This window comes from Amblyomma americanum, chromosome 10 (genome assembly GCF_052857255.1).
Source record: "Amblyomma americanum isolate KBUSLIRL-KWMA chromosome 10, ASM5285725v1, whole genome shotgun sequence".
In the NCBI taxonomy this organism is placed as follows: Eukaryota; Metazoa; Arthropoda; class Arachnida; order Ixodida; family Ixodidae; genus Amblyomma; species Amblyomma americanum.
The window spans coordinates 72,630,583-72,641,306 of NC_135506.1; the positions used below are offsets into that span (position 1 = coordinate 72,630,583).

General features: G+C 45.2%; 1 protein-coding gene across 1 annotated transcript in view; it reads right to left on the reverse strand.

The window, feature by feature from the left end:
• Positions 1–5,902, reverse strand: part of LOC144108416 (PR domain zinc finger protein 14-like) — a 30,055-nt gene extending 24,153 nt beyond the window's left edge. Inside the window, exons 1-3 of the mRNA XM_077641657.1 lie at positions 5,854–5,902; positions 4,303–4,488; positions 2,613–2,859 (exon numbers count right to left, since the gene is read on the reverse strand). Coding sequence (XP_077497783.1) covers positions 2,613–2,859; positions 4,303–4,452 — 397 coding nt within the window. The 5' untranslated portion in view covers positions 4,453–4,488; positions 5,854–5,902. The remainder of the gene's footprint in view (positions 1–2,612; positions 2,860–4,302; positions 4,489–5,853) is intronic.
• Positions 5,903–10,724: the final 4,822 nt, after the last annotated feature.

The following is a 10,724-nucleotide window of genomic DNA, read 5'->3' on the forward strand; positions in this document are numbered from 1 at the left end:
AAAGGCAGTGCTATGGTACTAACCCGCACAGATACGTCAATTGGTAATATATACATTACATATAAAAAGGCAGTGCCTTTTCTAGAAGCGCTATCGAACAGCTTTGCATCGGTACACATGCATAAAATTCAGAGCTCCTTTTCATGCGCTAAGGATATATACATAAAACGCAAGCACCCATCCCCTTTTATCCACAGTTTAATCTCCCTGTGAATAATGCAATGTGTCGGTGTTCCTTCATCTTTCGCCCAGATGCCCTTACATAAAAATGTCCGCCGTCCCTGCTGACATTCGAAGTCTTCATAATCAGGCATAATCAAATTAGCTTAGACTTGAAGAGGGAAACGACAAAGCTAGTGAAGAGGAAGTTCATTACGAGTTAACAGTAAGAGGGAAAATAGAAGAATTCAGGATATCGCTGCCCAACCAATATTCAGCTTTAACAGATGAAGACGATGTTAATGTACATCCATTGAGCGATAATCCGACAGGTGTCATTACGGAGTGCGCAGTAGAAGTAGGCAGTAGGACGGTTCGACAGGTTACTGGCAAGCTATATCAGGAGACAAAAGATGTGATTAAGAAATGCCAAACCATGAGAGGCCTAACCCTACAGACAGAATAGAACTAACAGAGCCATCGAAGTTAATAAACAAGTGCAAGGTAGCCGACATAACGAAGTTTAATACAGAGCCGATCTTTAATGCTTTAAAAAACAGAGGCAGCCTAACAGTGGTAAAAGGAAACTATAATCATGGGTAAAAACCAGATGTGTGCATTAAGAGACAAGGAGGGCAATGACATTAGGAATATGGATAAGATAGTTGAAGTAGATGAAGAGTCCTATACAAATCTACGCAGTAGCCATAGTAACCAGAATGGTGATGAGAGAGACAGTTGCTCGCACCAATGCGTCATCCCGCCAGTAACGAAAGAGGAAGTAAACTAAGTCTTAGGAGCAATGGAAAGGGGAAAAGCAGTTGGGGAGGATCAGGTAACAGCAGATCGGTTGAAGGACGGAGGGGAGATCGAGCTAGAATAAAGCTCCACCCTGTACACGCAATGCCTTCTGACCTCGACCGCAATAGAAGCTTGGAAGAACGCAAACATTATCTTAATTCATAAGAAAGGAGACGCCACGCACTTGAAAAATTACAGGCTGAGCAGCTTACTCTCCGTTGCCTGCAACATATTTACTATGGTAATCGCTAATAGAGCCAGGGCAACATTAGACTTCAATCAACCAAATGATCAGGCAGTTTTTCCTAAAGAATACGCTACAACAGATCATATTCTCACTATCAATCAGGTGAAAGAAAAATGTGCAGAATACAACAAACCCCTATATATAGCCTTCATTAATTACGAGAAAGAATTTGACTCAGTGGAAATCTCATCAGCCATACAGGCATTGCAGAATCTAGGTGTAAGAGAGCCTTTTATCGACATACTGGAAGCTATATATAGCAAAATGGCATTCCTCTGGGACAGTTGGTATGAATACATCTTTGGGCCAGCGTGAACTCTGGGACGCAACAACGTAGACAGACACATTGAAACAGGGAACAGCATCGCTACCATAGTCATACATAAAGCAAGCAAGAAAATTCCAATAAGGAAGGGTGCCAGGCAAGGAGACACAATCTCGCCAAATCTATTCCCCGCCTGTTTGCAGGAGGTATTCCAAGGCAGGAATTGGGAACTGTTGGGGATAAGAGTTCATAGAGAATACCCAAATAATCTGCGATTCCCTGATGACCTTGCCTTGCTGAGTCCTTCCGGAGGTGAACTGCAAATCATCATCAATGAGTTAGACAGGCGGAGCAGAATGGTGGGTATAAAAATTAACATGCAGAAAACCAAAGTAATGTTCAAAAGCCTAACAACCTAGCAGGAAAACAGCAGTTCACTATTGGCAGCAAGGTGCTGGAAGTGGTAAAAGAATACGTCCACATTAGACAACTAGTGACAGCTGATCCGGATCATGAGAGGGAAATAACTAGGATATGAATAGAGTGGAGCGCATATGGCAGGTTCTCTCATATCATGGATGGCAGTTTACCGATATCCCTGAAGAGAAAAGTGCACAACAGCTGTATCTTAGTGGCACTCACCTACAGGACACAAACCTGGAAGCTAAAGAAAAGTGTTCAGGTTAAGATAAGGACAGCGCAGCGATCCATGAAAAAAAAAGAGAGGTGTAACGTTAAGAGACCGAAAGCGGGTAGAGTGAGTGAGGGGACAAACACGCGTTGATGACATCCTAGTTGAAACCAAGAGGAAGAATTGGGCTTGGGCAGGGCATAAAATGCGAAGGCGAGATAACTGCTGGTCCTTAAGGATAACGGAGTGGATTCCACAGGAAGGCAAGCGTAGCAGTGGACGGCAGAAGGTTATGCGGGCAGGTGTGATTAAGAAGTTTGCAGGAACAGGATAAGCGCAGCTGGCAAAGGATATGGATAATTGGAGAGACATGGCACAGGCCTTTGCCCTGCAGTGGGTGTAGTCAGGCTGGTGATGATGATGATAAATCAGGCATGGTCGTAGCTTGCATACGCTATCAACCGATTATAATCTACCAGCTAATGAGTGCAGGATAAGCTTCTGCTCACCTTCTTTCAACGCCCCTCGTCCTCTTGGGTTCCCCAGCAAACTTTCGGCGAACGACGTTGAATATCCAACGAGCAGTTCTTCGCCGGGGCCGACGTTTCTTAGTGTGCGGTAGTAGATGTCTCCGTTGAAGAGCAAGGCCACGAGGTTTTGTCTGCGCTTGCTGGGTGAGTAGTTCACGTTGTTCATCCAGTGGTCGCGCTCTTGTTGGCGGCCGTCTACCACGAAGAACTTTACACATCGGTGCACCTGCGCAACGAAACGGTTTCACCGTCTAAACGCTCAAGTCAAACTTTTTCGCTACCGTACTCACGTGAAACAACAGACGCAAAAAAACGTGGCGTAAATTTTAAGTGTCCGGAACGGGCCAGCATTTCGTGTTCTAATCTGATACCTCGGTCACATGGGCATATCAAAGGCCCTCGAACCGACCAGTCTCTCCACTCCAAGGCCACAGCACTGTTGCATGGACGGTTTCTGTGGCCATCGAGACACCGTAAGCGTACCGTGTACCCTGTTGCCATTACCGAAGTACCAGAAGCCCGCCCACTGCCTGCGAGTACGCGCTGATTGGCTCGGATGCTACAGCATGTGCGCAGCCTGCCGGGCACCTGGCGCCATTTGGCGCCGTCAGGGTGATTTCGCATGTGCATTGGCTGCTTGCCGGCTCCCGGTACGAGTCAACAGAGCAGCATGGAACACTGGAGATTTCGAGGGCCTCCCATCAATGGCCATAGTGAGTCTCGGACGCGATCGCTCGCAGCAACGCGTAGGAAAATAAAACCAGGGCAATATCTTTTTTGAAAATATTGAACTGAAAATTGTTGTGCCTAATTTGTTGATTATGGTGATGGTAAATTTTTTTATGGCGCATAGGCTTCTCAGGCCAATGAGCGCCATGCGACAAGGTATTTTTGTCTGCTGACAACTTATTATGCGGGAAAAAAAGGACAGCCCGGGATACCAACACTGTGGTGCGCATAGTGCCAGTGTCAGCGATATAAACCAACCAGCTTCCTTTATAGTCAATGAATGGAATTGAATTCAGCTTGTCCAAGATATTGGAGTTCATTTAAAGAATAATTGTATTCCTGTTACAAATAAATATTTTGTTTTAACCCTTTAGCTTAGCCTTCACGTTACGTTAAAGCTTCCAGCTTGACCTGTGAGTGCGACTCTTGTACGATGTGACTCTGGTATGAAAATAAAAAGGCCTCTAATAATGGATCTGGTGACTCAGCGATGTCGCATGGTTCTGCCTCATGTTTTTGCATGGTTTTGCCTCATGCCAAAGAAGTTTGGCGAAATGGCGAGGCACTAACAACCATAGGCGAGCTTCGTTACACATTTTGTTTTTGTTTTTCCTCTAACTTTATAATAACGGGGTCTCTCTGTGCAGCCGTACAGTATTATACAATAGCGTTGGAAAGTGCGCATGTTCATTGAATCCTCGATAAGTGGTATGGAACTGCAATCATCCGCTGCACTCCTTTGCTCTCAAACAACAATTGCACGTATTCCAGCATAACATGGCCCAACAAAAAAACTAACCTCGAATGCACATGAAAGTATGCGAGAGAGTAATAACGCGAGCAGTATAGTGCAATAACAGCCCAACTGTTTTGACCTTTGTCTATAAGACCCTTTACAACCCGAGTCTGAGTGTTCTATGTATTGGCCGGACATGCTTACCGGCCAGGTGCAGCCGCCACTTTCGATGCAGTCCACCTTGACTCCGTGATACGGGCCGAAGTGCAGTCCTTCGGGCAGCGCCTTCAACGTGAACACTCCCACCGGGACACCCTTGACTGTGGACTTTCCAGACGCCAGGAACTCGAACATGTTCTTACTGACGAGACTGGCGTCTTTCGATATCACCTGCGCATATTATTTAGCCGTGTTCACCAGGCGCTGTACTTCATACTGGGCGTTCGCATATACATTAAATTTGGTGCGCTAGATGTTAGTGCTAGGATTGCAGTGTTTTGTGCCATAATCGCGGTCGTCATCCCGGAGCGTGTTTGCGATTAAGTAACCGGTAGCCCCCTCCCCATGAAAGAAATGTGCGCGAGAAAATGAATTGACTCGTGCAACCCGCCAGAACAGTAATGTAGGCGTTTGTGAAGTGTAGTGTAGATAGAAGCGGCTGAAGCTTGTGCCCTCCAAAAATGTTCGAATCCTTGTATACGGCGTGGTTAATATGTTATATATCACATAAATGGGCGGGCACTATGTGTTGGCGGATGAATTGGCACGCACATGAGATGATGCATTTTTGGACAGAATGTCGCGTTCAAGCAGGTATCGCCATATGTTTGAAATATAATCGGTGCTTTTATTTTTCAAGACTAATCTGATTTCCGTCATGCATGTCACGAAAAAGCAATAAAATGCAGTCGAACCTCCTTACAGAGAAACTGTTTTAAAAAAATAACGGATATAACGAATTAATGAGGATTCCCGCTGGAAGTTCGGTCAACACGGGCTATACGAAACTATGGCTATAACAAAGTAACCGCCGGGCCCCTTCAACTTAGTGACAATGAGGTTCAACTGTATGCCTTAAGAAAAACTCTTCCTACCGTGAGAAAAGGAGTCAGAGGCGGTCGTGACAGCCATCGCGCGATTATCACCCCATTAATGGTGCCGAAAGGAAACATTTCCCTGCTATTGTCAGTGCTGAATTCAGTGCAATCAAGCACAGTGAGCACGAAGCCGCAGTAGAACATTATAGAATTTTCCAGGAGAACTATATACAGTACGCATAGACAGTCTGGCCAGTTAGAATGGGGAAAAGATTGAAACTATGGGTACGCCTTAACCTCTTTTAAAGCTTTAAAGCCACAGGTTGTACTGTGAGTTCTTCGCGTGTTTGCATCAGTTTCTTTGAAATTATCAGTCCATCAACCGCCATATTCGAACTGTTAGCTGCAGCAGCAGTGCTCGACGCATGGTGGGTACATTGCAATAACGTCTTCAAGTCGCGTGACCTCTCTCAGCCAATCAATGAATTTCATTGCATCTATGATGGATTGTACTCCTTATGTAAATAATAAAGTTGTATTATTGATATTGGACCGCTTATATGCTTCATTTAACGAATGCCGTCAACAGCCGTAGGATGCCAGTGCTTTACAGCTTGGTTAGTTCAATCAGGGCCGCGATTGCGCTTTTAAAAATAGAGAGCACCTGTCAAAACTGTCCATGAGAGGTATTATAAACATCCGTGTTTGCTTCACATACCTCGCACTTCACGTCAGCCAATGCTGTGCCGCTGGTGGAGTCAGCACGTGCAACCGCTCCGCTTCCGTCATAACCTAGAAGACATGATGTGAGGCATATTTTTAGATGATTAAAGATCGCAGCAGCTTCGTTGGTAAATGACTTATCGTGGCAGTAAAAAGGCCAGATATCTACAAAAAGTAAATACTGTTGAAATCACACAACTGCATTACTAAAGCGGCGGCAAATAAATATGCACCTCGAAAATCCTGAAGTTCACTATACGCAGCGAAATTTTACAGGATGCGAGTCTGAGGAGAACAATGTTTTGGTGAAGGTGCGTGAACTAAACGCAAGACTGAAGTTGTACGAAACGTATATACAGCCGGCCCTAAAAGTTTTCGGCATGCGTGTTCTCGGAAAAAAAAAGTACCGTTGCGCCGCCTCACGACTCAGCCACCCAGTATTAGCTAATGACGCATGTTGGTTTCCACACACATTCAGACATTTCACGCATTTAGCGTACGTCACTAGATCCAAATAAATTTTTCCCGCATAGTCATAGCCCGTAACCTGGCACCTTTTGTGGCCAATAGAACTAGAACTTGCTCCATCCGCTGATACGAGCCAAATGAACAGCAAGGCATGCTTCAAAAGTACTGTTTTTTTTTTAAACAGATGCATCCTGTAAACGTCTGCCGCTGATATTACAGTGTTCTAAACACATACCAGAAACACTATTCATACTGAAAGCAACCTTCCATCGCTTTGCAGAGAAAAGTGAGTATCCCGCCCCCCGACCCCACCCACACTACAAGTGTGCGTGTCATCGCGGCACCGGCAAAGAACGTCTGTCACGTGATGTGCGGTCGCCGCTACATTGGGAAAGAAATCCCTCCGACGTGAATACGTCACAGAGGACATCCTGCATCCATTTCCACAGGAGTGGCGTGAGTAAAGGAACGAACACTGCTTCCCAATTACGTATTGTAGATCAGCGAGGCAAGCACATAGAGGTCTTTGCATATTCTTTAGTCTAATTACTGCGGTATCAATAACTATATGCACTCATCCGTGCAGGCCTCTGTTCTAATCTCATGTCAATCGCCAGTCGTAAACGTACGTTTTTGGTCACGCTGCTGTTCCCGTGAGGCCGGCTCTTCGGTCTGATCCGGACCGCTGCTCCCAGGAGCCTCCCAGTGGTCCTGAAGCATATATTCGGGCGCAGGCGTGCATTCACTCTGCCTCTCCTGCTGTGAGATAACCTGCGGATATATTGATTGTTAAAGTGAGGTCTCACATTATATAAAAAAAAACTGCGATCATAAACTGTTTTTTGCTCAAAAATGCTTTTCTCCAGAATTTCTGAGTATACAAATAATTTTTTAAACCTGTCTTTGAAAAAAAAATAGTAAGTACGGCGTTTCTGTTTGAACATGGTGCCAAATATTCGAAAAATACTCGAAAACCTAAGAGCGCTGTCGATTCGTTTGGAAGCATTTTGAACATGTACTACTTAATTCGCTCTGCGAATCGAATACGAGTGCATCCGGTCAGCTATCTAAAGATATCTGATATTCGCTCCCCTCTACTGATGAGAAATGTTCGATGCACTGAGGCCGCACTAAGCAATGCTAATTGCAGCTATATAGTGGGGAAATTTTAGATAATAATGCCAGTTGTAAATTTACCGCGCTCGGTTCATGACGTGCGCCAACATAGCCGGCATGACCGTGTATAAGCGGTCACTGTATCTCACAAAACAGTTTCTTTATATCAGTTATTTTACCCGCCAACAAACTAATAATTTATGGACTTCATGTTAATAAGAGCAGTGCATGGATTTCCATAACAGAGTGCAATGTGGCCCTCACCTGTGTGGCCTTCGATCCGACAATAGGTGACAATTGTTCGCCTGTAACATACAGTCCTGGAACAAAGTAACAGTGCAGATGAGTCCGGAGCGTTGCAGACAGCGGATCCGGTTTTCTTAACAAGATATACAATGTTTCCACCTGCGCAATAAACTTGTCGCCAGCCACGCGAGAAGTACTTCGCTCCAACTCCACTCGGCCTCGGCCAGCCCAATAATTTTTTTACAATCGGAAACGGGACTTCAAAACAAAAGAGGTCAAACCCAGTTGCCGGTACCTTGAGGTGGTGGTGGTAGTGTTTTTTTAAAAAATCAAAATCAAAAGGAAAGAAAAGATTTTTGCTAGCCCTGGCATCTTCTATCACTATGGAGGCGTCTGATCCGGGGCAGCGAAAATAAATGACAGCAGGCAGAATGTAGAAATGAAATTAAAGCGCTGAGGGGACAGAAATAACATTTGGGTTCCTTTACGTACCTTTAGGTTTGCAAATAATTTCATCAACGTAAATTTTTATCTCTAAGCTACTGCTATTTCCAACGCATTAAGGGAAGCGCTAGAGATGCTACATGCGCAGAGTTTCTCGATATTAGACAAAAAGCTAAAATCTACCATAGAAAGACGCAGAAATGCCGGAAACATGAGCTTTCTTATTTGGCTTGGCAATTGTTCGGCATGGATTCAGCTGCAACGACAACACCTTTCTCCGGGCTTAACCTCGCATAGGGCTATCAAAGGTTCCACACGAGTCTGGCACCTGAATGGCACTTGCATTAAATTGATCGAAGTGAAAAATTGCACGTTTGTAGTAATTTAATCTGCGTACAGCGGTCAGCATTTCGGAAATGCCTCCACATGTATACCGCATCCGAGGCAAAATACACGATTTCGGCCGAACACTAGTGAAGGCAGATTAGAAGCCTCGACTTCCAGCATTCTCTACGTGGATGAAGCACTGCTCAAGTAAGTCGCGCAGACAGTGCTGTGACTTCCCAATGTGGCTATCAATGCGGAACTCTAGAGCGTCATGTATATTATACTGCGAAACATATCGTCTCCCGTTTGAGCTCAAGTCCTTTGCTTTCGTGTACATTTTTGTCAACTTGTACCATCAGTATCGTGTGCAAACGGACGAAACTTTGTTCATTCAAAGCAGCTCATAAGGGTAAGAGTCTGCTTTCCTGATTTAAAACGCAGCATTTTAAGGTAACCTGCCCGACTCGCCGAGAGGGTGCAATAAAATCAATGCGCGCTCTTTGTTCCTATGCTTCCCGCAGCTCTTTTTGCCGGTTTTGTGCATTCGGTGTTTCAAAGCTATCAAATATAGAATACAATGCTGAAAAAAACACAAATTTCTTCTAGAGTGAAGGACAGGCGTTTGATCCACTGTCCTTGTATTGCGGTCTCTTACAAAATGTCTAGTGTATTCAGTGGCTAGTTGCGAAATAAGAGGAGCCAAGGGGACCACAACACGTTTCCGTTAGTCATCAGAATATTTGCGTGCTTATTGTACAATCCAGCATGCCGAGGTTTTTCTCTTTTACCTCCGCCTTAAGGCGGAGATTAAGTATACTCCGATTTAGGGTGTCTCCTGATGTGTCGCTGTCCACCCCAATAACGAGGGCTACAAAGCACACCTGATCGTAACAGAGCATGTTCATCGCCAGGAGAAGGTATTGTAGTTTTGGAGCATTCAACCCTGATGACGCAATGGAAAGATGGACACACAATTATATCAGCCTGCTCCCGAGAATCACACGTAACATTATCCGACACTCAGTAATTCTAGAACGAATCCGTAAATATCGTCACAACCGCACATCTCTTTCCTTTCTTTGCCAGCCAGTCAGAAGACGACGAAGTGCTCATTTTCACAGCAGGCAGCGCAAAAAGTTTTCATGATACTAAGCTGTTTGAGTTCGGCGAACAAATCTTGAGTTGTTAATGAAGCATTCCCCGCAAGTGTTACTGCATTTTTACTTTTTTGGATGCTAAAACACACTTCAACGAAATGCTGAATAACTCAGTGAGCCGCGGCTGCCAGAACACAGTCGGTGCGCGGATGGGTATCAGCTGCATTATGCTCGGCTGCATCAGCTGTCTCAGCTGCACCAGGAAGCGCGGCTGTCTCAGCTGCATCATGCTCGACATACAGTACCTCGGCCTCGCCTCAGCGCTTTTCATTTGTTTCTTGGGCTGATTGGGATAGCATGCTGAATGCCGAAACCCCAGGTGAGGACAGACTAAGCAAGGTCACATGACAAGCTGCACACGCCTATAGATTCATTCAGGTAATTTGTCGTCAACAGCCCGCCTGTAAAGTTGCAGTCAGCATCGACTGGCGCAACCTAAGTCACCAAAAGCAGAACAAAAAAATAAAAATCGCGGACATAAAACCTACAACGCTTTTGGATGTGTCATTATTCGCTGCACGCATGGTGGCCTAAGGAACCTTTATTATGCTCGGCGCTGTTCCCAAGAGGAATTGATGAGGCCTTTTCGGGATACGCCTGGTCCGGCTATTTGGGCGATCTCCATATCAACGCGAACCGGAAGATTACTCAGCGAGGATTTCGAAGTTGTCATGCTGCCGACAATAATAAATTACGATTCACCTATTATGGGGTGCACGACATGTTTGAAAGTTGCGGTTCCCACGACCGAACCTGGCAGGTTTAATTCACGCCACAAGTAGCCTCGGTTGCTTTGTGTTCAGCGCGCCTTCGCTCTCCCGCGCTATACCTCTGGGAACATTCGTTAAATGAAGTTTAAGTTCATCGTAAGCATCCTACCGTGGCTATTGCTGCGCTTAATGCAGCCAAATTCCACGAACACGCATATACTGAAATCCCTCCACTGATGTCTATGGAAGCTATGTACTGGCATTGCAAACGCAGAAAGATATGCAGGAAAAAAAACTGCAGGCGCCGCTATGGGTCACATTCTATAGGTAATGGCGCATAGTAAGGACGTGCGTGGTATCTGTACCAACGACTGTTACCACTTATTCCAGTTTTGGTC